General features: G+C 62.3%; 1 protein-coding gene and 1 long non-coding RNA gene across 2 annotated transcripts in view; one reads left to right on the top strand and one right to left on the bottom strand.

Annotated features, from left to right (window-relative positions):
* Positions 1 to 25,785, top strand: part of Acsf3 (acyl-CoA synthetase family member 3) — a 36,018-nt gene that overhangs the window by 8,919 nt on the left and 1,314 nt on the right. The window contains exons 4-9 of the mRNA XM_042702287.1: positions 1,137 to 1,291; positions 2,832 to 2,977; positions 4,761 to 4,873; positions 10,676 to 10,802; positions 21,703 to 21,837; positions 24,131 to 24,242. Coding sequence (XP_042558221.1) covers positions 1,137 to 1,291; positions 2,832 to 2,977; positions 4,761 to 4,873; positions 10,676 to 10,802; positions 21,703 to 21,837; positions 24,131 to 24,242 — 788 coding nt within the window. The remainder of the gene's footprint in view (positions 1 to 1,136; positions 1,292 to 2,831; positions 2,978 to 4,760; positions 4,874 to 10,675; positions 10,803 to 21,702; positions 21,838 to 24,130; positions 24,243 to 25,785) is intronic.
* LOC122127971 lies at positions 12,242 to 13,727 on the bottom strand. Its single transcript, XR_006151336.1, has 2 exons — positions 13,642 to 13,727; positions 12,242 to 12,411 (listed from the first exon to the last, which is right to left on the bottom strand). It is a non-coding gene; the product is annotated as an uncharacterized LOC122127971 (long non-coding RNA).

The following is a 25,785-nucleotide window of genomic DNA, read 5'->3' as shown; positions in this document are numbered from 1 at the left end:
TGCCCTGGAATCTCTTCTGAGGTGCTGCGCTCCTGCGGTGACACTCTGGAGTTGCTCCTGCTGGGGCTCTAGCCAAGGTCTGGGGCCTATGGTCCATTCCCTAGCTTGTGATGCGGGCAGAGCCTCCTTTCATAGTGTTTAACATTCAGGCGTTTCTGATACTACCCAGTACTTGATCATGATGCTGTGGCTAAAAAAGACGCAGCCGTCTACATCTCTGGGTTTAGAAATGTATCTCCATGAAACCTGCTCTGAGCCCCAGTGTCTGGAGGAGCTCAGAGGAGCCCCGGTGTGCCCCGCGTCCGCGCTGCGCTGGGGCTGTGGTGCCCGCTGAGGACCGCTTCCAGTCTTGCTGTCTGAGAAGTTGCTCTCGGCCCTGAGTGTTTTGCTGTGCTCAGCGCCGCTGCCTGTGTGGACTTTCCGCTGAATGTCCCTCACCTGTGTCTCCTCTCACTGCAGTCTCAGTCTTTGGAGTGCGATGCTGTTGTACAAGGCAAGGACTCGGGGCTGCTCAGCTTGGATGCTGTTCATCCCAGTTTCCAATGCTGTGGGCCGGGACCCACTGTGAGGGCTATGGGGACTCCAAAGGCCAGGACCGCGGCACCCTGTTCTGCCTTGTTCAACCACTGGGTTCAAGGCCACAGAATAAACAACCTTCCATGACGTCTGCTTTTCCTTAAGAGCTGTGGGTAAACACGAAACACCTAACCTGTTAGGCGTTTTCATATTAAAGCTCATTATAAAGTCACTATGGAGTCAAACATAAAGCTCACATGATAACAAAGGACCTGTCTTCTGTCTGTGCCAACCACGGGGCTGACTTCTGGCCAGCGACCACCTGGGGCTGCTGCCAGCTTCTCTACCGTGCAAGTCACCCCTACGGAAGTAACTGGAGAAAGTTGACACTTCCGGCCACCGATAGGGAACCCTGGGCCCCGTTCCTCGCTTGCTCTCCCTGCTCTCCACACGGGGCATGCTCTAAGAGATGGGTCTGGGGCTCAAGAGCGCTCTGTGCTGGGAGCCGGGCTAGGAAAGGCTTCCGCTCAGGGAACTGACCTAGGACCGGAACACAGGTAGAATGTAGCTGCAAGTGCTGTTTCCTGATGTTTCTACTGGGTGCTTCCTTTTCTCTGTAGGTCTGGGAAAAGTTCTTAAGTTCTGAGACTCCACGGATTAACATGTTTATGGCCGTGCCCACGATATACAGCAAACTGATAGAGTACTACAACAGACATTTCACCCAGCCTCACGTCCAGGACTTTGTGCGTGCAGTTTGTGAAGAAAAAATTAGGTAAATGGAAAAAGCTCCCTTTCCTGTCCAGGAGGGTTAGTGATGGTCAGGTAGAAGTCAGGCTGCCGCTCGAGTGGCCTGGCTTCCCTTCCCTTGAAAGGATGTGTCCGCGCTCCTCTGTTGCTCTTTGCCCGTACATAGTCCCGTACCGCGCCTGCCGCCCCCAGCCTTCCGCACCTCTGTCTCCCTATCCCTCACGGCCGCGGGTGAGGGAGGGACTCAGAGAGGACAGTGCTCGGACGCTCTTGCGCGGCCCACGATGACCGCATAGTCTGTTTCTGCTCAGTCGTGGCTCTCCAGGTCCTGCTGCCCAGCCCTACGCGCCTTCTCAGCTCTGTCTCTTCTGGCTCCCTGGATAGGTGGCTTTCCTCCCACGGGAGCAGAGCCTTTGAGCCTTCAGTGGCATGGGCTTTGTTCTGTGTTCTCTTACGAACCTGTAGGCATGGTTTATTTCTCAGCTTTATGTTAAGGTGTGACACTGCTGGCGTGGTGACTCATTCCTATGATCCCAGCTAATCGGGAGCCAGAGATGGGAAGAATCACAGATGAAGGCCAGCTGGAAATTCCATCTGAACTAAGCCTGGCCTGGTGGGTGCTAGCCTGTCACCTGAGCTACTTGGGAGGCCATAGGTGTTGGGTTCAGGCCAGCCTCAGGCAAAAGCACAAGACCCTACCTGAAAACTAATCTAAAGCAAAAAGGGCTGGTGCCCCTGCCCAGAAAGCAAGAGGCCCTAATCCCCAATACCACCAGAAAAAGAATTTGACCTACTAACTGGAAGTGAACACGCACACTGGGCACTTGACCTACTAACCGGAAGTGAACACACACACTGGGCATTTGACCTACTAACCCGAAGTGAACAAGCACACTGGGCATTTCCCCATCCCGGCAGGCATGAGGGGAGGTCTCTGCGGCCAGGGGCAGAGGTGACCGCGTGCACAGGAAGCGGACCCAGGCTGGCCGAAGGACCTGTGCAGTCAGCGGAGTTTAAGATGCCAAGTGCCACCTTCCCCAACCCCCCAGGCCCACCTCGAGCTGGGTTCCCAGGCCACAGAAGAGCCCAGGAAGCAGCATCCGTCTCCCCAGGAGAGCAGGGGGCACGTGAGGCAGTGTGTGTTTGATAGTGCTCACCCGGGGGCCCTGGACGTCACCCGGAGTCAGCCAGGAGCTTGACCAGCGCCCTTCCTGTGCCACCGCTGGTGCCCTCTGCCCTGGGGCGTGTGGCCTCCACCTGGAGCTACGCTGGACCACTGCTGTCGCTCCTGTGGTTGTGAACATTTGTATGGTCATATTTGCAAAGTGCCACCAAAAACCCCAAAGATAACCTTTAATTTGCATTCCTTTGGCAGAACTCTGCGCCTCCTAAAGCAAATCCAATGAATTATTTCCAAGAAACACATAAGTTTTAGCCCAAACTCATTTTTATTGTGAATTTCAAGTACAGGGCTGTGGGGCAAGGGTGTTTTACAGTCTGTGTCCCGGCTGAAGGCACGAGTCTTGTGGGAGGCCCCTTCTGAGCTCCCTGTGCTGGTACCCTAGGCTAATGGTGTCAGGCTCGGCAGCCCTGCCCATCCCGGTGCTGGAGAGGTGGAAGAGCGCCACGGGCCACACGCTGCTGGAGCGCTACGGCATGACGGAGATCGGCATGGCCCTGTCCAACCCGCTGGCCGCAGCTCGCCTGCCAGGTACCTGCAGCCCCAGGCTTTCCTGTCCTGCTTTCTCTGAATGGCGGTGGCGGGGGTGGGGAGGTGTCCCGGCGACTTACATTGCAGGGGAGAGGAGTGGTGTGTGCTGCTGTCCGGGACGGGCCACGGGGGCTGAGGCCACCTTGGGGCTGGCCACCAGGCCAGTCCTGAGCGACGGTGGAGTGGGTGGGAAGGCCTTTCACCCTGCTCTGCCAGGTCAGTGGGGAAGAGCTCTGCTGAGTGGCAGGTGCTCCTGGGGACGGGCCCCTGGCCGCGATGCCGCCTCCGTCCGGGCGGCAGCCGCAGACCCGGGTCCGCTTCCGGGCCTCTGCTCTCCGCAGGGTCATGCTGACCCGGCCGCCTCGTGCCCGCGGGCGCTGGTGGCCCATCCTGCACCATGGCTCCCTTCCAGCCCCAGCCGTCTGTCTGTCCTTGTGCCACCCGCTGCTGTAAGCCTGGCCACTAGCCAAAGGACATCCCGCTTCCTTCTGGCTTGGGGACGCTCTGGGTCGGGTGTCCTCTGTCCAGAGGCCCCGTGTCCCTCTGTGCACTCAGCCTTGTGCTGGCCGGGCTGTGTGTCCTCCGGCGGCTGTCTGCCCTCTGCTCGCAGGCAGAGGGGACGGCTGTGAGTCCCGCAGAGCCCTGGACGCTGCCGGCTGCCTCACGTCGCACGGGGTGCTGGCATCTCGCCCAGTCTCATTGCTCTAGTAACTACTAGAGCAATTATTTGTTTTCATCCTGTACTCCGTCCCTTGCCGACGGTGGATGGAGGAAGGGGGTCCAGAGTCATTAAAATGCGAGGATCCGCTGGGGCCGGCCTCGGAGCGCAGAAGTGAGCGTGGTGAACAGCTGGCCACACCTCGTAGCCTCTAGATGTTGGCGCTGGTCGCCGGAACAGAATCAAGTACCTGTGGCTGGGTCCCACGTGCAGGTCCCGGAGGGGCAAGCTCCGCCCCACACCGTGCGGCTCCCGTCCTTAAACCTAGAAATGCGTCTTGAAAGTGCTGTCTCCGGGGATCCATGTCCTCGACAGAGGAGGAGGAGGAGAGGGGCTTCCTTGTACCTTCCCACTCTCAGCTGCCCCAGGCCCAGACAGCCCTGGCTTCGGAGCCTGTGGTTTGTTTCAGCTGCAGCCTCTGGTCCTGGGTGCCGACCTTGGTCCTCTGTGCTTGGGATGCACCCATGCCGCCAGGCTGCTCCAGCCAGAGTCCTCTCCTGCCAGCCCCTCCGTCCCCTGCATGTTTCAGCCGTGGGTGGGGGCCTGTCAGACGCCGGGCGGGGTCAGCTCACGCCAGAGCCCACAGAGGTGTGAGGGGGACTGGGGGCATGTTGCTGGTGCCAGGGCCGCTGCTCCCCTTCTCCCCGGTTGCTGTAAAGAGTGATGAATCATTTACAGCCTAGCTGTCACTGGGCCTGACAGCACAGTAATCAGGACCGGGGTCAGAGGCATGGAGGTTCTGGCAGCAGCCGGTTCCAGGGGTCTGGGGCCTGGCACCCACGTCCCTAGAAAACCATGGGTGCCTAGTACACGAACCACAGGGCAGGGTGCCACGTAACGAAACCATGGGTTCCTCATGCACAGCCACAGTGCAGTGCCCACTCAGCCTCACCGCGCCATCAGCCTGCTGCTGACTGCTTGTGCACACAGTGCACACCTCTTCTCACACCCACCCCCGACTCGGGGTGTTGTGTACACACGCACAGACTGACACACATAAAGGCCTAGGTGTGCTCTGTTCTTTTGCAACCTTCCAACTCCCACCTCTTTTCCCTTTCTCCTCAGGCTCCGTGGGGACCCCGCTACCCGGAGTGGAAGTACGTATTGTCTCCGAGAGCCCACAGAAGGAGGGCTGCCCCTATGCTGTCCACGCGGAGGGAAACGAGCGGGGGACAAAGGTGGGTCTGTGGGGTGGGGCCCGCTTGGTGCGCAGCGGCAAGGCTGCGCTGTCCCCCGTGCAGGGCTGGCTCGGACAGCAGGGACACTGCCAGCGTCTGAGGCCTCCTGCTGCTCTGGCTCCTTGGGGCTCTCTATCGAGGAAGCCTCAGGGCGGTGACAGCCTGGCCAAGGAGGATCCCAGGGCCGCAGCGGCCATGCTTGCAGATGGAGCCTGGGAACGCCGGTCTGCGCTCTGTGCTGTCCCAGCCCCACACGCTCCAGGGACCTTCCTGCCACAGTCCTGCAGTTCTCCATATTTCCTGTGTCACTCTGGTCTCGGCCAGGGTGACCACGGGCAAGGACATTCATTGTCTTATGTCCGTGAGGATTTCCACTGAAGAGCGGAGAACTGCTAGCAATTAAGTCACCTTGGTCACAGTTTTGGAAATGACCTGCCCCCCCACGCTGGTACTAGTGCCACTAGGGCAGGCGCCGAGTCCGTACCCCGCCAAGGTTCCGAGATGCCAGACGGAGCCTCGGTGCTCAGTCAGGGCCTTGTTTGGACTGTGATCGAGTTGGGCCACCAGCAGGTGTCCTGCCCTTGGCTCAGTCTCTGTGGACGGACCGCGATGGAGATAGAACCCCACTGGGAGGGGATTTTGCACAGGCCGAAGCGAGACCTGTCTACACAGCCCTCTGCTTGTTCCTTGGGGTTTCACTGGTCATGCTGTCCTCACCAGCCCCCGGCTTTGCCCTCTGGCCCTGCCTGGCTCCTGACCCGCCCTCTCCTCTGTCCTGCTTGGGCCAGCCTCCCCATGTGCGTAGCTTCTCAATCTGCTAGATCCTGGGGCCCTCCAGAGCCAGGCCGCTGTTCCCTCTGAGAATGGGCCAGCATTGGTGGTTTGTCTAGGCAAGATGCTCTGCCTTCAAAACTCACCGCTTCGGGAGCCTGATGCATTGGCATATGCCCATAACCCCAGCTACTCAGAAGGCAGAAGTAAGGGCAACCTTGATTCAAGGCCAGCACCGGATAAAAACAGAAGATCTTTTCCAAAACAGATAACTTGGGGATGTGGCTCAAGATCACCTGCCAAGCAAGTGCTAGGCCCTGAGTTCAAACCCCAGTACTACAAAAAACGAAACTTTGGACTAAGGTATCACCCAGATGTAGAATACTTGTCCAGTTTGCAAAAGGCCCTGGGCATGCTCCCCAGCCCCGCAAAAATAAAACCATAGAATTTATCAATTTAGCCGGGCACTAGTGGCTCACACCGGTAATCCTAGCTACTCAGGAGGCTGAGATCTGAGGATCACAGTTCAAAGCCATCCCTGGCAGAAAAATCTATGAGATACAAGACACTTATCTCCAATTAACCACCAGAAAACCAGAAGTGGCGCTGTGGCTCAAAGTGATAGAGCACTAGCCTGGAGCAAGAAGAGCAAAGGGACAGCACGCAGGCCCTGAGTTCAAGCCCCACAACAACAAAAAAAGAGTTTATCAATTGATAAAGAAGCTCTTCCTACCCCTGCTTAGTTAGGAGCAGCTACCTGGTATGCTGACGATGGAGGTCAGAAACATGCTGTCTATGAGAGACCATAGAGAGCAGACAGGAGGACAATGTGTGTTCTGGGTCATTGGACCCCTTTGCTCACTCAAAGATGGCCCAGAGGCCTTCTGTTGGCCTACAGAGGCCCCGCCCCCTCTGCAGCTCTGGAGATCTGAGAAAGAGAGAAACAGGGTCCACTGCGCTGGACCTGTGTAATGCCCTTGCTAAGGCAGACCCCAGGACAGCAACCTGACTCCATTCCTTGGGTCCTCGGTGATCCTGTCATGGTCCTCCGGTGATCTTGTTGCAGCCCTTGGGTGTTCTTGTCACCAGCCTGGCAGTGTGTGTGTGTGTCTATGTGTGTGTCTGTGTGTCTGTGTCTGTGTGTCTGTGTCTGTGTGTGTGTCTGTGTCTGTGTGTGTCTGTGTGTGTCTGTGTCTGTGTCTGTGTGTCTGTGTGTCTGTCGTGTCTGTGTCTGTGTGTGTGTCTGTGTCTGTGTGTGTCTGTGTCTGTGTGTGTCTGTGTCTGTGTGTGTGTCTGTGTCTGTGTCTGTGTGTGTCTGTGTGTGTGTGTCTGTGTGTGTGTCTGTGTGTGTCTGTGTCTGTGTGTGTGTGTGTGTGTGTCTGTGTCTGTGTGTGTCTGTGTGTGTGTCTGTGTGTGTGTGTGTCTGTGTCTGTGTGTGTGTCTGTGTCTGTGTGTGTGTGTCTGTGTGTGTGTCTGTGTGTGTGTGTGTCTGTGTGTGTGTGTCTGTGTGTGTGTCTGTGTGTGTCTGTGTCTGTGTGTGTGTCTGTGTGTGTGTGTGTGTCTGTGTCTGTGTGTCTGTGTGTGTGTGTGTGTGTCTGTGTCTGTGTGTGTCTGTGTGTGTGTCTGTGTGTGTGTGTGTCTGTGTGTGTGTCTGTGTGTGTGTCTGTGTGTGTGTGTGTCTGTGTGTGTCTGTGTGTGTGTGTCTGTGTGTGTGTCTGTGTGTGTCTGTGTCTGTGTCTGTGTGTGTGCTGTGTGTGTGTGTGTCTGTGTCTGTGTGTGTGTCTGTGTCTGTGTGTCTGTGTGTGTGTGTGTGTCTGTGTCTGTGTGTGTCTGTGTGTGTGTCTGTGTGTGTGTGTGTCTGTGTGTGTGTCTGTGTGTGTCTGTGTCTGTGTGTGTGTGTGTCTGTGTATGTGTGTGTGTGTGTGTGTGTGTGTGTGTGTGTGTGTCTGTGTGACTAGAGGCACTCTGGGGAGTGGACTTTGCTCCTGGGGTGAGGATGTAGTGTAGGTCGATGCCACACACAGGGTGCTCTCTGGAAAAGGGGTGTGCAAACCCTATGTGACAGAAGGTGGGCTCCTCAGTCCTCCCAAGAGACAGCATGGGGCTGGGCAGGGACACTCAGCACCAGCAGGGCCCCCAAGAGATGATCTGATCTGCAGCCTCGTCCTGTCCCGTGTTCCTAATCCAGTGACCATCCGTGTCCTCATCCTGTCCCGTGTTCCTAATCCAGTGACCATCCGTGTCCTCGTCCTGTCCCGTGTTCCTTGTCCAGTGACCATCCGTGTCCTCGTCCTGTCCCGTGTTCCTTGTCCAGTGACCATGTATCCTCATCCTGTCCCATGGCCCTGTGGTGAACAGCTCTGGAAGCTGTGCATCTCTGTTACGGCACCCCAGGTGCCCCAGGTCTGTGACCAGGCACCCCCTGGGGATACAGCTCCCTCTGAAGTCCTTCCCCTTTGGGACTTGCAGCGGGCCAAGGCTCACGGCCTCCCTCAGCCTGACTCCCGGCCACCGGAGGGGTTAACCGCACTGCTGTGCGCTGTGCGTGATGCATATTTCATGTGCGGTGGATCCCAGCTGGCTCCACTGCCAGCCCCATGAGCACATTGCCCATTGTCTCTTTATTTTTTTATTTTTTCTGTTTTCTTAGATTGCTTGTTTACATGAGAACCACACAGCAGCCAGTGACAATAGCGGTCTATCAGCAGATAAAGGCTGCACAGCTGTGCGCTCCACCACCCCGTAGCCCTTGTGAGGAGCCAGAGACCGCGCGCTAGGCTGGGGCAGGCAGCCACGGCCCCAGGACGCTCCATCCTCTTTACTTCCTCCTGTACATAAAAGCATAGCCTCATGTTTCTCTCGCTCTGACAGCAGACTGCTCAGCTGCCGCTGCCCTCCCCACGCCATGGTATCTGTGTCCCTCCTGCCTGGGTGGAGGCCCACCTCCCTCCCTTCCTGACACTCGGCTCAGGCGCTGTGTCCTTCTGGTGCGGCAGGGTCACTTCCCCTTTGTAAAAGGGCAGCGAGGAGATGCCAGGACCCCGGACAGGGAGCCTCCCCCAGGAGAGCCGGTCACTCACCACCCACCGTGTGAATGCCTGCAGGCAGCTTAGCTTCTCTGTGCCTGTCCCGTGGACACACCGGGCCTTTCTCCCCAGATGCCTCCAGGGGAAGGCATAGGAAGTGTGGGACATTCAGGGACCCCCAAGCCCATTTCCTGCTCCCCCTCGGCCCCCCAATGCCTTGGTTCTGTGCAGCTGCTCCCTGGAGATGAGGTTTCTTTCCTGTGAGCTCAGGATACTTCTGGCCCAGGAAACTCAACCGTGTGGTTTATTGCTGGCTCTGGGTCTTTTCTCTAAGAGCTTTATCAAGATAGAATTTCTGTGTAGTTCACACATGTGAAGTCCACGGTCCAGTGGCTTTTAGTGCATTTGCAGAATTGTGCACCTGTCTTCACAGACAGTTTTAGAGTGCTGTCATCACCCAGGAGATCACCAGGGGCCACTCCCCGCCCCGCCCACCATTGGAATATACCACAACATAATAAAGACCGCACCTGGAAGTGTTGGTATGGCCTAAGTGGTAGAGCTTTGAGCAGAAAAGCCATGTGGGAACACAAGGCCCTGAGTTCAAACACACAACCAGCACAAAAATACAAGCACATCTGACACACCCATGGCGTCCCACCGTATTGAATGAGGGAAGATGTAGAACAAGGCCAGGCACAGGTGGCTCACGCCTGTCATCCTAGCTACTCAGGAGGCTGAGATCTGAGGAACACAGTTCAAAGCCAGCCCAGGCAGGAAAGTCCGTGAGACTCTTACCTCCAATAAATCATTAGAAAACCAGAAGTGCGCTGTAGCTCACGTGGTAGAGCGCTCACCTGGAGCTGAAGAGCTGAGGAACAGTGCTCAGGCCCAGGGTTCAAGCCCCATGACCGACAAAAAAAAAAAAAAAAAGATGTAGAACAAGGCAAGAATGGCTACTTTTGCCCCTTGGATTCTGCATAGTACTGGGAGATCTACCCAGCGCATTTAGGCAAGAGAAAGAAAGAGTGGAAGCGGATGCTATAATACTATCTACTCAGGAGGCAAAGCTCTGAGAATCACAGTTCAGAGCTGTCTAGACAGAAAAGTTCATGAGACTCTTCTTTCCAATTAGCCAGAAAAACATCAGAAGTAGAGATATGGCAAATGGTAGAGCCCCTTCCTACCAAACATGAGGCCCTGAGCTCAAACAAGTAAACAAGACACAAGCACATCACCAAGGCCTCTGCAGGGTCAGTGTCCTCAGCCTCTGCGCTTGGCCCTCCTGGCCTTGTCCTCCAGGGGGTCTCGTGGTGGTGATGTCCTCTCAGTATTGTCTGGGGTCTGCCTGAGGCTCTACGGTAGTTAGCGCTACTTTTTTTTTTGGAAGGAGTGTGTTCTAAAGTAATGATTTACAGTGTGTCTTCTGGGAATATGGCTCAGGCAGCAGAGCACCTGCCTAGCACAGGTGAGGTCTTGAGTTCGAAACTTCAGTACTGAAAAAAAAATGAAGCAGACAAATGGGTCAAAAAAGCGCACCTCTGGTAAGGACTCGGGACAGTTACTGCCGCTTTCCCATGACTGGCATCGCCTGTGGCCTGTGCTGTCACCTCACACCTGACCAGCAGCTTACTCACAGGCCCTGCCACAAATAGGAGACGGGACAGGGCTCCGAGACAGTGAACCGTGGTGTGCGCCCGCTGGGGAGGGACCTCAGCTCTGCTCCTCGCTCAAAATCCCTGCGGGGCTCCGGGCAGAGCCCCTGCCCCCAGAAGGCCCTGCAAGGGGCTGCCTGCTCCCAGCTCCACGGCTGGACTCCTGGCCACGTGTGGCTGCGGTTGTGTGGAGCACAGCAAGGCGGGAGCCGGGCGTGCAGGTGCGGGCTCACTGATAATCTCAGAAAGCTTCTGATTGCGAGGTGGGCAGAGGCTGCGTGCAGGCAGGTCCCACTTGGAGGTGTTGAGAGGGGCTCCCTTCTGACCTACATGTCTCTCACCTTCTGCAGGTGACCCCAGGATTCGAAGAGAAGGAAGGGGAGCTGCTGGTCAGGGGTCCCTCTGTGTTTCGAGAATATTGGGATAAACCAGAAGAAACTAAGAAGGCGTTCACCCCGGATGGCTGGTTTAGAACAGGTAGGGCCCGGCTCCGTGGGCAGGAGGGGCCCACGAGGGCCGGTTACCACCCCAGGCCGTTTGTTTCACCCCCGGGCCCGAGGTTTCCCGGGCCTGCCCATGGGCTGAGTTCCATCAAGGAGCATCTGGAGGGAGACTGAGGCTTCACCAGATGGGGCTCATAGCCCCACTTAAGGATGTGTGTTGTCCCAGCCGGCCTGAGCCACTGTGATCTGTGGGTAGAAATCCATCTATCTGTCCTACCAGGGAAGACCAAAGTGGCCACCGGGAACCCAGTGCTGGGGGTCTGTGTGCCCGGAGGACCTTTGGGATAAAGGGGCAGGCAGGGTGTCTCCGGAGGGGAGTCGGGCTGTCTGGCAGCTCCCTTCTGCCTCCCCTTTGTGGCACCAGGGGCTAGACATGCCAACCCAGCCAGCCCTACACCCTCCGACCCACCCCAGCCCTTCTCCTCCCAGCCGCAGTGTCGGGAGCTCCAAGTTGTGTGGACAGGAGCCCCAGTGGCCAGCGGGGCCTTGCAGATGCGTGTGGGGTGCCGGTCCCCAGAGCAGAGGCTTTGTGTGGGGTGCTGGTGCCCAGAGCAGAGGCTTTGTGTGGGGTGCCGGTCCCCAGAGCAGAGGCTTTGTGTGGGGTGCTGATACCCAGAGCAGAGGCTTTGTGTGGGGTGCCGGTGCCCAGAGCAGAGGCTTTGTGTGGGGTGCCGGTCCCCAGAGCAGAGGCTTTGTGTGGGGTGCCGGTCCCCAGAGCAGAGGCTTTGTGTGGGGTGCTGGTGCCCAGAGCAGAGGCTTTGTGTGGGGTGCCGGTCCCCAGAGCAGAGGCTTTGTGTGGGGTGCCGGTCCCCAGAGCAGAGGCTTTGTGTGGGGTGCCGGTCCCCAGAGCAGAGGCTTTGTGTGGGGTGCCGGTCCCCAGAGCAGAGGCTTTGTGTGGGGTGCTGGCCAGTGCCCAGAGCAGAAGCAGGGCCTGGGGCATGTCCTGCAGGTGTCAGGCTGCCTGGTGGTGCCCCGGGGCTGGGCCCAGGCACGCGGGACATGCTCCTGTCCCCGTGGTCTGCGAAAGAGTGCTACCACAGACCCGCCCAGCGCTCCCTCTGAAGACGCCCCTCCCATGCCAGCTCTGGGAGAAGCGACTCCGCCCTGAGATTGTCCCTCAAATGCCGTATTTGAGAGACGCTGCTTTTGTACGGATATGCCCCTCGGGCCCGCCCACCTCCCAGCCTCCTCCACCGAGACCCAGCTTGCTTTGTGATCGCCCCCTCCATGTCTAAGTTCAGACAGGAAGCCACGTTTTTCCTGGAGAGGCACAGGCTCCTAACCCTGGGCTCTGCCCGGTCTGGCTCTCAGAGCCCCGGGCGGCCGGGCACCACGTGGGCGCCCCGACAGCTCCCGCAGCAGCACAGGAGTCGCACGCATTAATTATCGTAAAGAGATGTCTTCAGGAGAGAGTGATTTTGATATTCCGTTTAATTTCATTGTAATGTGCTGCACACAGGAAGGGAGTGTGTGTTTAATTGGCTCTCGGGGGTAAGGCCTGGAAGCCGGCAAGCCTTTGTCACAGGCCATTAGTGACACAGACTGCATAATGAGAGTGTGCAATCAGATCGCAGCTGCTGCTCCTACGGGGAGAGCATGATAGTAAGTAGAAATCAGGATAAATTAAACTTAACCCTTTCCTCGGCCAGTCCCTCCTGCCTCACAGACTCTGGCATAAGCTGTCACGTAAGCTCTGTTCTGACATTTGGGAGAGCCCAGTGCACACCCCCCCCCAGGCCCTGGAGAGGTCACCCCGTCCACCACCCCCCCCCAGGCCCTGGAGAGGTCACCCCGCCCACCACCCCCTCCCCCAGGCCCTGGAGAGGTCACCCTGTCCACCACCCCCCCCAGGCCCTGGAGAGGTCACCCTGTCCACCACCCCCCCAGGCCCTGGAGAGGTCACCCTGTCCACCAGCTCGCCCCCCAGGCCCTGGAGAGGTCACCTCATCCACCACCCCCTCCCCCAGGCCCTGGAGAGGTCACCCCGTCCACCACCCCCTCCCCCAGGCCCTGGAGAGGTCACCCCGTCCACCAGCTCGCCCCCCAGGCCCTGGAGAGGTCACCCCGTCCACCACCCCCCTCCCCCAGGCCCTGGAGAGGTCACCCTGTCCACCACCCCCCCCAGGCCCTGGAGAGGTCACCCCATCCACCAGCTCGCCCCCCAGGCCCTGGAGAGGTCACCCCACCCACCAGCTCACCCCCCAGGCCCTGGAGAGGTCACCCTGTCCACCACCCCCCCCAGGCCCTGGAGAGGTCACCCTGTCCACCACCCCCCCCAGGCCCTGGAGAGGTCACCCCGTCCACCACCCCCCCCAGGCCCTGGAGAGGTCACCCCGCCCACCACCCCCTCCCCCAGGCCCTGGAGAGGTCACCCCGTCCACCACCCCCCCCAGGCCCTGGAGAGGTCACCCCGTCCACCACCCCCTCCCCCCCAGGCCCTGGAGAGGTCACCCCGTCCACCAGCTCCCCCCCCCCCAGGCCCTGGAGAGGTCACCCCGTCCACCAGCTCCCCCCCCCAGGCCCTGGAGAGGTCACCCCGTCCACCAGCTCCCCCCCCCAGGCCCTGGAGAGGTCACCCCGTCCACCAGCTCCTCCCCCAGGCCCTGGAGAGGTCACCCCACCCACCAGCTCCACCCCAGGCCCTGGAGAGGTCACCCCTTGATGCCCGCCACTTTGCCTCTTTTGCCCCTGTCCTGAAGCCCGGCTCTGCCTGGAGAGCACAGTGGGAGACTCAGGCTTGCAAGGGTCCCCGTCCCTGGAGCGGCTCCCCTGGAAGCCCCAGCAGCTCCCCAGACACTGACTTCCACACAGACCTGCTCCCCGCACGTCCGGTGTTGTCTGCCTGCCCAGATGATCCCGGGCGCCTGGGGCTCGAGCAGGCAGAAGGTGAGCCCGCAAGCCAGGGCCCCAGTGGCTAGGCAGGCAGCCCGAGTCCTGCAGGCTTGAGTGACGAGTCTTTCCTGCAGAAGCGCAGGCCGGGCTCAGGAGAGGAGTAACTTTCCAGGCCTGAAGGCCAGGGGTTACCAGAGTCCATCAGTACACACGTCGCAATGCATGGTTAGTAGTAACAAGCCATCAAGGAGGGCCACGGGCTCATGGCCGCAGAGGGCGGCTGCTCAGAGAGCAGCTCCCACATGCCAGCAGGGAGGAGCCAGTGGGGGCTGGCTCTTGCTCCAAGAGAGACTGTGCTCACAGGCTTTGCTGTGGTGCACCTGCTGTGTGATGGGCCTTCCCTACGGTTTTCCTGCCCCATTGCTCTATGCCAAGCCTGTTGGCATGGCCGGTGGAGCATTGGCTGCTCCTCCCTGGTCTGCGCCAGGACATCCTTGGCCCTCTTCGGCCAAGGCTGAGACATGTCTTCAACATGTGGCAGCAGATGGGTTTATAAATGTGACCCGTCAACCTTTGCCCCCTAATCCTCTGTAGGAACTCGGATGACTTGTTGAATCTGTGACAGCTCTGTGTGGAAGCCAGGAGCCTACCATCAGCCTACTGGGTTGGGCTGGACCCCGGGTCTGGGCCTCACCCTGCAGTGAACTGCCATGGGTGGGTGGGCCCGTGCAGCGTACCCACTGCAAGAGACACAGCACTCCAGAGGGGCCAGCACTGCAGCACTGCCCTCCGGCAGGCCTGGGCCCGCAGGAGGCCATGGGGCACCCTGGGGGGCTGTCCCCCTCCATGTCAGCCAGGGTGGTTCCTGGGGGCCTCCAACACACCCCCACCGTCTGGCTCAGCCTCCCTTCCAAGGCCTGCCGAATTCCCCTTAGTTTTGTCAGGTTTAGCATCATTGCCCGTGCAGAGCGGGTGTCTTCCTATTGCATTCCTCAAGTGGTTACCAGTGGTGTATTGGGAGACGGTTGCCGTTTTTTATCTATGTGATTGCTAGAAGTCTGATGAAATTTCCTTTAAGTTCTGATCGTTTGAATGGTGTAGACAGCACCATCACAACAGGACAGAGTGAGCGTGGGCCTGTCTCCATTGTGCTTTTCCTTCACTGTGTCCCCCACCCTGAGGCTGGTGGATGGAGCCCGGCTGTGCTGACCGGGCCAGGCCCCTGCCAGCGGCTCCATCTTCCTCCTGAGGAAAGAGGCCATATCACAGCCTTTGGGGAAACCCACTTCCTGCCACACCTGCCCCACAGGGCAGCCCTTATGGCTCTGTCCAGCTCTGAGCCCTTATCTTCTGCTCTCCAGTTTCCAGGCTTAGCTAGTCTTCTTTCTATGCCTTTCTTTATAAAAAAGAAAGGAAAGCGTCCATTGGTTCTTGTCTCCAGAGGGAGAGCAGATCGGTCAGGCCCGGCACGGTCCTGGGCAGGATTTGTAAGATTTATGACTCTGCAAAGCTGCCAGCTCTGTTTTACTATTTTTTTGGTTGGTTGTGGAGCTTGAACTCCAGGCCTGGGCGCTGTCCCTCAGCGCTTTTGGTCAAGGCTAGCCTCTACCATTTGAGCCACAGCCCCACTTCTGGTTTTTGAGTGGTTAACTGGAGATAAGAGTCTAACTGGGACTTTTCTGCCCGGGGTGGCTTCAGATCTCAGATCTCAGCCTCCTGAGTAGCTAGGATTGCAGGCGTGATCTCGGGCAGCACCTGGCTGTTTTATTTTCATCGTCTGTTCCTTACGACGCTCCTTCCCGGGGGATCGTGGCAGCAGGCAGTGGTAGCCAGCTGTGCACTGCCATGAACAGCCCCTCCCGCTGGCCTTCAGGACAGCTTCTGGATAGGTGGCCCTTGCGGAGCCCCAGGGGAGCCTGAGGTTTCTCCTGCAAGACAGGAGGCCCTCAGAGGTGGGCCTGGCGTCCCCAGAGCTTCAAGGTTCAGGTGCATCTTGGGGTGCCTGCAGGTTCCTGCCATTGTGCCAGAGCCTGGCTCAGGCCAGGGTCATCTCTGGCCAGCGGTGCAGCTCCCATGGACAGCAGCCTGTGGCCAGCGGTGCAGCTCCCGTGGACGGCAGCCCGTGGATAGCGGTGCAGCTCCCCTGTCCAGTGGTGCAGCTCCTGTGGACAGCAGTGCAGCTCCCATGGACGGCAGCCCATGGACAGCGGTGCAGCTCCCCTGTCCAGTGGTGCAGCCCCCGTGGACAGCAGCCCGTGGACAGCGGTGCAGCTCCCCTGTCCAGTGGTGCAGCTCCCGTGGACAGCAGTGCAGCTCCCGTGGACGGCAGCCCGTGGACAGCGGTGAAGCTCCCTGTCCAGTGGTGCAGCTCCCGTGGACGGCAGCCCGTGGACAGCGGTGCAGCTCCCCTGTCCAGTGGTGCAGCCCCTGTGGACGGCAGCCCGTGGACAGCGGTGCAGCTCCCTGTCCAGTGGTGCAGCCCCCGTGGACAGCAGCCCATGGACAGCAGTGCAGCTCCCCTGTCCAGTGGTGCAGCCCTGTGGACAGCAGCCCGTGGCCAGCAGTGCAGCTCCCCTGTCCAGTGGTGCAGCCCCCGTGGACAGCAGCCCGTGGACAGCAGTGCAGCTCCCATGGACAGCAGCCCGTGGCCAGCGCTGCAGCTCCCTATCCAGTGGTGCAGCTCCCCTGTCCAGTGGTGCAGCCCCTGTGGACAGCAGCCCATGGACAGCAGTGCAGCTCCTCTGTCCAGCGGTGCAGCCCCCGTGGGCGGCAGCTTGTAGGCTCACCTTGGCAAGGCCTTCACCCCCCCTACTCATGCATAGAAAATTAGAATCTGTGCATTGGAGAGATTTATTTTCAATTATGGTCTGAGGCAGATACTTGAAATAGCCCTGTATTTGAAAGCAGTGCATAAATCCATGTAATGAGATTGTATTGATTGCTACCTTGTATCTGTCAGAACAAATGCCCTGAATGCGTGTCAGGCTGTGGAGATGCGCTGGCAGGAGACACTGAAGCCCGATCCATGCATTTCCATAAATACGTTGCTACAAAAAGTAAATGTTACTTAACTTGTTTGATATGCATTTCACAGCAAAGACTTACCTTTAACTCCCTACTTGACAGCCTGGCACCCGGGACCAGCAGAGCCTCCTCCTCCCTCCCACCCCTGGCCTCCTCCTCCTCCTCCTCCTCCTCCCTCCCACCCCTGGCCTCCTCCTCCCCCTCCTCCTCCCTCCCACCCCTGGCCTCTTCCTCCTCCTCTTCCTCCCACCCCTGGCTTCCTCCTCCTCCTCCCTCCCACCCCTGGCCTCCTCCTCCTCCTCCCTCCCACCCCTGGCCTCCTCCTCCTCCTCCTCCTCCTCCCTCCCACCCCTGGCCTCCTCCTCCTCCCTCCCACCCCTGGCCTCCTCCTCCTCCTCCCTCCCACCCCTGGCCTCCTCCTCCTCTTCCTCCCTCCCACCCCTGGCCTCCTCCTCCTCCTCCCTCCCACCCCTGGGCTCCTCCTCCTCCCTCCCACCCCTGGCCTCCTCCTCCTCCTCCTCCTCCTCCCTCCCACCCCTGGCATCCTCCTCCTCCTCCCTCCCACCCCTGTCCTTCTCCTCCCTCCCTCCCACCCCTGTCCTTCTCCTCCTCCTCCTCCTCCCTCCCACCCCTGGCCTCCTCCTCCTCCTCCCTCTCACCCCTGGCCTCCTCCTCCTCCCTCCCACCCCTGGCCTTCTCCTCCTCCTCCCTCCCACCCCTGGCCTCCTCCTCCTCTTCCTCCCACCCCTGGCCTCTTCTTCCTCCTCCCTCCCACCCCTGGCCTCCTCCTCCTCCTCCCTCCCACCCCTGGCCTTCTCCTCCTCCTCCCTCCCACCCCTGGCCTCCTCCTCCTCTTCCTCCCACCCCTGTCCTTCTCCTCCCTCCCACCCCTGGCCTCCTCCTCCTTCCTCCCACCCCTGGCCTCTTCCTCCTCCTCCCTCCCACCCCTGACCTCCTCCTCCTCCTCCCTCCCACCCCTGTCCTTCTCCTCCCTCCCACCCCTGGCCTCCTCCTCCTTCCTCCCACCCCTGGCCTCTTCCTCCTCCTCCCTCTCACCCCTGGCCTCCTCCTCCCTCCCACCCCTGGCTTCCTCCTCCTCCCTCCCTCCCACCCCTGTCCTCCTCCTCCCTCCCACCCCTGGCCTCCTCCTCTTCCTCCCTCCCACCCCTGGCCTCCTCCTCCCTCCCTCCCACCCCTGGCCTCCTCCTCCTCCTCCCTCCCACCCCTGGCCTCCTCCTCCTCCTCCCTCCCACCCCTGTCCTTCTCCTCCCTCCCTCCCACCCCTGTCCTTCTCCTCCTCCTCCTCCTCCCTCCCACCCCTGGCCTCCTCCTCCTCCTCCCTCCCACCCCTGGCCTCCTCCTCCTCCCTCCCACCCCTGGCCTTCTCCTCCTCCTCCCTCCCACCCCTGGCCTCCTCCTCCTCTTCCTCCCACCCCTGGCTTCTTCCTCCTCCTCCCTCCCACCCCTGGCCTCCTCCTCCTCCTCCCTCCCACCCCTGGCCTTCTCCTCCTCCTCCCTCCCACCCCTGGCCTCCTCCTCCTCTTCCTCCCACCCCTGTCCTTCTCCTCCCTCCCACCCCTGGCCTCCTCCTCCTCCTCCCTCCCACCCCTGGCCTCCTCCTCCTTCCTCCCACCCCTGGCCTCTTCCTCCTCCTCCCTCCCACCCCTGGCCTCCTCCTCCTCCTCCCTCCCACCCCTGTCCTTCTCCTCCCTCCCACCCCTGGCCTCCTCCTCCTCCTCCCTCCCACCCCTGGCCTCCTCCTCCTCTTCCTCCCTCCCACCCCTGGCCTCCTCCTCCCTCCCTCCCACCCCTGGCCTCCTCCTCCTCCTCCCTCCCACCCCTGGCATCCTCCTCCTCCTCCCTCCCACCCCTGGCCTCCTCCTCCTCCTCCTCCTCCTCCCTCCCACCCCTGGCCTCCTCCTCCTCCCTCCCACCCCTGGCCTCCTCCTCCTCCCCCCTCCCACCCCTGGCCTTCTCCTCCTCCTCCCTCCCACCCCTGGCCTCTTCCTCCTCCTCCCTCCCACCCCTGGCCTCCTCCTCCCTCCCTCCCACCCCTGGCCTCCTCCTCCTCCTCCCTCCCACCCCTGGCCTCCTCCTCCTCCTCCCTCCCACCCCTGGCCTTCTCCTCCTCCTCCCTCCCACCCCTGGCCTCCTCCTCTTCCTCCCACCCCTGGCCTCCTCCTCCTCCTCCCTCCCACCCCTGGCCTCCTCCTCCCTCCCACCCCTGGCCGCCTCCTCTTCCTCCCACCCCTGGCCTCCTCCTCCTCCTCCCTCCCACCCCTGGCCTCCTCCTCCTCCTCCCTCCCACCCCTGGCCTCCTCCTCCTCCTCCCTCCCACCCCTGGCCTCCTCCTCCTCTTCCTCCCACCCCTGGCCTCTTCCTCCTCCTCCCTCCCACCCCTGGCCTTCTCCTCCTCCTCCCTCCCACCCCTGGCCTCCTCCTCCTCCCTCCCACCCCTGGCCTCCTCCTCCTCCTCCCTCCCACCCCTGGCCTCCTCCTCCTCCTCCCTCCCACCCCTGGCCGCCTCCTCTTCCTCCCACCCCTGGCCTCCTCCTCCTCCTCCCTCCCACCCCTGTCCTTCTCCTCCCTCCCTCCCACCCCTGGCCTCCTCCTCCTCCTCTCTCCCACCCCTGGCCTCCTCCTCCCTCCCACCCCTGGCCTCCTCCTCTTCCTCCCACCCCTGGCCTCCTTCTCCCTCAAAACTTCCTGTAAACCTTGGCTTTGATGCCCCTGGCCCTGGTGATGGAGTTGGAGCCAGGACAAAACCACTGCTCTGCCCTTCTGCAAGGACCTAGTAGGGGAGGGGGGAGAGAGGGCTGGAGGGAGGTGAGGCCCACACCAGGGGGGGGGCAGGCTGGTGGGAACAGGCAGTCGCTCACATAGTCTTTCCTGAGAAGCTGAGGGTCACACATTAAGTGAAATTCCGTGACTGAGTGTCCATTTAGTTGGTGGCACCAGGGCCTCCTGCGGCAGGACATGGAGCTGTGTTTCCTGGTCAGGCGCTCAGTGTCTTCTGGGCAAGAACAGGTGACAGGCATGCTGTGCCGGCCTCCGCAGCCACTGGCAGAGCTGGACTGAGCCGCTGGGACACCTGTGGGGAGGGGAGGCCTCGGCCACACTGCCTGCCTCTCTGTGGGGAGGGCAGGCCTCCGCCACACTGCCTGCCTCTCTGTGGGGAGGGCAGGCCTGGGCCACACTGCCTGCCTCTCTGTGGGGAGGGCAGGCCTGGGCCACACTGCCTGCCTCTCTGAGCAGCCCAGGCCCCACACTCTCTGGGCAGGCTGTACTTGGTGTCTATGGAGGACATATGCCCCAGCTCCGCTCTGAGTCTGTGTAGCCTCGTGAACAACTGCCAGGCTTTTAGCCAGGGGCAGCTCTGCGCCACACTCTGGAACATGCGAGATGGGGGTGAGGGCCCGGCGGCGGCCTGGGCCTGACCCCTCGGTGAGGCCACGGTGAGGCCTCAGGGCTGGAGAGGGGTCGGGGAGGGGGGACCCCCAGGGCCTGACCCCTCGGTGAGGCCACGGTGAGGCCTCAGGGCTGGAGAGGGGTCGGGGAGGGGGGACCCCCAGGGCCTGACCCCTCAGTGAGGCCACGGTGAGGCCTCAGGGCCGGGGAGGGGGACCCCCAGGGCCAGAGCCCCCTCCAGCCACGCTGGGGCCTCGGGGCCGGGGAGGGGGACCCCCAGGGCCAGAGCCCCCTCCAGCCACGCTGGGGCCTCGGGGCCGGGGAGGGGACCCCCAGAGCCAGAGCCCCCTCCAGCCACGCTGGGGCCTCGGGGGCGGGGAGGGGGAACCCAGAGCCAGAGCCCCCTCCAGCCATGCTGGGGCCTCGGGGCGGGGAGGGGACCCCCAGGGCCAGAGCCCCCTCCAGCCACGCTGGGGCCTCGGGGCCGGGGAGGGGGACCCCCAGGGCCAGAGCCCCCTCCAGCCACGCTGGGATGGCACAGGACTGTGCAAGGGAACAGGAGGCCATGTCCAGCGCCCGAGCCCCGGGGGAACGCGCTGAGTCAGGCCCCCCTCGCTGCGAGAAGCAGACCGCCCAGCCTGGAGCCCATCCTGGCCCCATCCATCCTGCGTCATGGACTAGTGCACACCCACGCCGCAGGCCCAGGGAGGAGCAAGGTGATGGACGGCACCTTCCCACATTGACAGCCGGAGCGGGGCATGATCCCTGCGTAGTGAGAAAAGGGCAGAGCTGGTTTGGGGGCAGCGGTGCGGAGCACACCCCTCCCGTTGGGAGAGATGCCTGCAATCGCCCTGTCCCCGGCCGGCAAGACCAAGCCCCTGCAGGATGTGAGGAGCACACGGTTCCTTTGTTTGTGCCGATCCTGGGGCTTGAACTCAGGGCCTGGGCGCTGTCCCTGAGCCTTTTTGCTCAAGGCGAGCGCTCTACCACTTAAGCCACAGCTCCACCTCTGGCCTTTGGGGGGTTAATTAAAGAATCTCACTTTCCTGCCCAGGCTGTCTTTGAACCTCAATCCTCAGGTCTCAGCCTCCTGAGCGGTTAGGATGACAGGCGGGAGCCCCCCGCGCTGGGCTGGCTGGCTTGTTTTTACCCAGCACGGGGTAGGGGTGTCTTCATGGGCCTGAGGCACAGCGCGAGGGACCTGCCGCGGGCCGACCCAGCGTGCGGGGCCTGCGTCAGGGCAAACCGTCAAACATTGTGCCTGCTGCCTGTTTTGAGAATGCCACACGGTGCCCATCCTAGTGGTGCTGATGGCTTTGACAGAAACGACTCATTTGGCTTCTGAGCCCGAGACGTTTCCGACCCCAGCTGGCGTACCATGGCGGACTGGATGCCCACACTGGCAGGAGGGGCGTGGGGAAGGGGTGGGCTGGAGTAGGCCCCACAGGAATGGGGCGTGGATGCTAGGGTTTGACAGGTCCTGTGTGCGTGTGTGCACACGCACATGCGTGCACACAGCCCTCCACAACTCCCATAGTTACTGCCAGGATCCCAGAGTTTACCCTCTGGGGACCAAATGTGTCCAGGTGTTTCAGAAGTGCATTTTCTAGGGGACACCGCTGTGTTCAAGGATGGCAAGTACTGGATTCGAGGCCGGACATCAGTGGACATCATCAAGACCGGAGGCTATAAAGTCAGCGCCCTAGAGATCGAGCGTCACCTGCTGACCCACCCCAGCATCACCGGTAAGGGACAGGGGCCCTGCCCTGCCCATCACCCGGAGTGCTGGGGCCAGACCAGGGCGCGTGGGCTCTGATGGAAACCTGCCCACCATACCCAGGCAGCCTGCAGGCCTGGCCAGCCCTCCTCCCTGCCCACCATACCCAGGCAGCCTGCAGGCCTGGCCAGCCCTCCTCCCTGCCCACCATACCCAGGCAGCCTGCAGGCCTGGCCAGCCCTCCTCCCTGCCCAGCAGGCCCAGGCAGCCTGCAGGCCTGGCCCGCCCTCCTCCCTGCCCACCATACCCAGGCAGCCTGCAGGCCTGGCCAGCCCTCCTCCCTGCCCACCATACCCAGGCAGCCTGCAGGCCTGGCCCGCCCTCCTCCCTGCCCACCATACCCAGGCAGCCTGCAGGCCTGGCCCGCCCTCCTCCCTGCCCAGCAGGCCCAGAGCCGCGTGGAGGCTGAGCCCCCGCCCTCCTCCCTGCCCGGCAGGCCCAGAGCCCGTGGAGGCTGAGCCCTCCTCCCTGCCCAGCAGGCCCAGAGCCTGTGGAGGCTGAGCCCTCCTCCCTCCTCCCTGCCCACCATACCCAGGCAGCCTGCAGGCCTGTCCCGCCCTCCTCCCTGCCCGGCAGGCCCAGAGCCCGTGGAGGCTGAGCCCTCCTCCCTGCCCGGCAGGCCCAGAGCCGCGTGGAGGCTGAGCCCTCCTCCCTGCCCGGCAGGCCCAGAGCAGCGTGGAGGCTGAGCCCTCCTCCCTGCCCGGCAGGCCCAGAGCTGCGTGGAGGCTGAGCCCTCCTCCCTGCCAGGCAGGCCCAGAGCCCCGTGGAGGCTGAGCCCCCGCCCTCCTCCCTGCCCAGCAGGCCCAGAGCCCGTGGAGGCTGAGCCCCTGCCCTCGCCCTGCCCAGCAGGCCCAGAGCCGCATGGAGGCTGAGCCCTCCTCCCTGCCCGGCAGGCCCAGAGCCCATGGAGGCTGAGCCCCCGCCCTCGCCCTTCCACGGAGCCCGGCAGGCCCAGAGCCTGTGGAGGCTGAGCCCCCGCCCTCGCCCTGCCACAGAGCCCGTGGAGGCTGAGCCCTCGCCCTCGCCCCTGCCACGGAGCCCGTGGAGGCTGAGCCCTCGCCCTCGCCCCTGCCACGGAGCCCGTGGAGGCTGAGCCCCTGCCCTCGCCCCTGCCCAGCAGGCCCAGAGCCGCGTGGAAGCTGAGCCCCCGCCCTCACCCCTGCCACGGAGCCGCATGGAGGCTGAGCCTCCGCCCTCGCCTCTGCCACGGAGCCGCGTGGAGGCTGAGCCCCCACCCTCCTCCCTGCCCAGCAGGCCCAGAGCCGCGTGGAGGCTGAGCCCCCGCCCTCGCCCCTGCCACGGAGCCCGTGGAGGCTGAGCCCCCGCCCTCGCCCCTGCCACGGAGCCCGTGGAGGCTGAGCCCCTGCCCTCACCCCTGCCACGGAGCCCATGGAGGCTGAGCCCTCGCCCCTGCCACGGAGCCCGTGGAGGCTGAGCCCTCGCCCCTGCCACGGAGCCCGTGGAGGCTGAGCCCTCGCCCCTGCCACGGAGCCCATGGAGGCTGAGCCCTCACCCCTGCCACGGAGCCCATGGAGGCTGAGCCCTCGCCCCTGCCACGGAGCCGCGTGGAGGCTGAGCCCCCGCCCTCGCCCCTGCCACAGAGCCCATAGAGGCTGAGCCCTCGCCCCTGCCACGGAGCCCGTGGAGGCTGAGCCTCCGCCCTCGCCCCTGCCACGGAGCCCGTGGAGGCTGAGCCCCTGCCCTCACCCCTGCCACGGAGCCCATGGAGGCTGAGCCCTCGCCCCTGCCACGGAGCCCGTGGAGGCTGAGCCCTCGCCCCTGCCACGGAGCCCGTGGAGGCTGAGCCCTCGCCCCTGCCACGGAGCCCATGGAGGCTGAGCCCTCACCCCTGCCACGGAGCCCATGGAGGCTGAGCCCTCGCCCCTGCCACGGAGCCGCGTGGAGGCTGAGCCCCCGCCCTCGCCCCTGCCACAGAGCCCATAGAGGCTGAGCCCTCGCCCCTGCCACGGAGCCCGTGGAGGCTGAGCCCCCGCCCTCACCCCTGCCACGGAGCCCGTGGAGGCTGAGCCCTCGCCGCTGCCACGGAGCCCGTGGAGGCTGAGCCCCCGCCCTCACCCCTGCCACGGAGCCCGTGGAGGCTGAGCCCTCGCCGCTGCCACGGAGCCCGTGGAGGCTGAGCCTCCGCCCTCGCCCCTGCCACGGAGCCCGTGGAGGCTGAGCCCAGGGAACGCTGTGGGAGCCTGTCCCTCCACATGGGCAGGACACCAGGGACTCCTCAGATACCCTTCTTCTGTCCTCAGATGTGGCTGTGATCGGAGTTCCAGACCTGACATGGGGCCAGCGAGTCACAGCTGTGGTGTCCCTTCAAAAAGGACACTCCCTGTCCCACAGAGACCTCAAGGCGTGGGCCAGGTAGGGCGGGGGATGGGAAGTGCCAGTCCCCGGTCTCTGCGTCTACCATCGGGGGAGGGGGGCTGGCCGGCCGGGGGATGGGACGTGACAGGGGATGGGATGTGAGGGTCCTGGGTCTCGGCATCCACCGTCGGGGGAGGGGGGCTGGCCGGCTGGCAGTGGGCCTGGAGTGGCGCCGCCCTCTGCCCCCACGGAGTGACGTGGGCGGTGGACAGTGTCGGCCTGCAGACTGGGCCAGGAAGCCTGTTTTTGGGTGGTAGAAACGTGTTCCGAGGACTCTGCTTCAGGATGAAGCTCGTGTGTGGTTCAGCTGGATGCCACGGGGAAGGGCTGGCTAGTCCAGACCTGGCCACGGGCGCAGGAGCGACTGCCCCTCCGCCAGACTCACTCTGCCGCCCGTGACTCCCGGCCTTTGCCACTTCCTGCCGGACGGCTTCCCGGGAGGCCTTGCCTTCCTCCGCGCCCCGTGAGCCCGGCTCGGACCTTCCTCCTTCCCGTCCCTTAGTGCCGGGTCCCACGGCTGCGGCTTCTTCCTCAGGCCTACCCAGCTCCTTGCCTTCCATCCTGTCCCCAGCGGCCCTTCCTAGCTGTCCCCACCCTGCCTTCCTCTTCTCAGGGCCGTCCTCCAGATGCCAGGTCCTGCGCGGCGCCTGCGGTTCTGTGTAAGGCCACACGGGCAGAGCGGGGCCCCGGGAGCCCGTGGCAGAGCTGGTCTCCCCGCAGCTGGTAGCCTCGCCCCAGGTTCTGTCCCTGGAGTCTGAGACGGTTTCAGGCCGTCTCCCCCGCCCACCCGCTCCCACCCAGCATGCTCCTCTCCCCTCCCGGCGTGGAGATATTTCTGGCTGTCCAACACAGTTTCACAAACAGTGGGAGGCCCTGCTCCATCAGAGCCGCACAGCTGGGCGATTAAAGATTCCCCTCGATTTGCAAAATCACAGCTGGCGCTCTGCAGTTCAGCACAGGAGCAGAAAGAGCATGCTTGGCCAGTTGCTGCTTTGATTAAACAATTGCTTTGTTTAAAAGGGAGGAAACTAAAAACCGGCTGGCAGCAGGGCTCCTTGGTAAGAGACCCCAGCAGCACAAGGCCTTGAGTTCATACTAGTTCAGGATGGGGACGGGAAACAGACATTTTATTCTTAGAGTTGCAACAGAGTTAGGGATGGGGGTGACCCGTGAGCCTCAGGCTCAGCTGCATCCGGAGCCCCAGGCCCGGTGTGCTCACTCCTGAGCCCCCCCCCCCCCCGGCCTCCCTGGGATGCAGGGCGGGCTGCGGCAGGAGGATCTCGGGCAGGAGCTGCGTGCAGGCAGTGTGGGGCGTCTGGGAGTCACCACTGCGAGGCGTGGACCAGGCTGGGCTGGAGACTGACATGCGGTCTCCCCGGCCGCACCTCGTCTTCCAGAACTGTGGAGAGGATCAGTAAGAGCATTCCTGCGGACACGTAGGATTTCCAGACAGAACGAACAATGGAACCAGAACTCTGAGTTTGTAGATGGAAAGGGAGTCGAGGAAAGAGGAGAGGGCCCAAGTGTGAGTGCCAGACAC

This window comes from Dipodomys spectabilis, unplaced genomic scaffold (genome assembly GCF_019054845.1).
Source record: "Dipodomys spectabilis isolate Male_0828 unplaced genomic scaffold, ASM1905484v1 ptg000318l, whole genome shotgun sequence".
NCBI lineage: Eukaryota > Metazoa > Chordata > Mammalia > Rodentia > Heteromyidae > Dipodomys > Dipodomys spectabilis.
The sequence above is the reverse complement of the archived record's forward strand: the minus strand, read 5'-3'. Positions and strand labels throughout refer to the sequence as shown.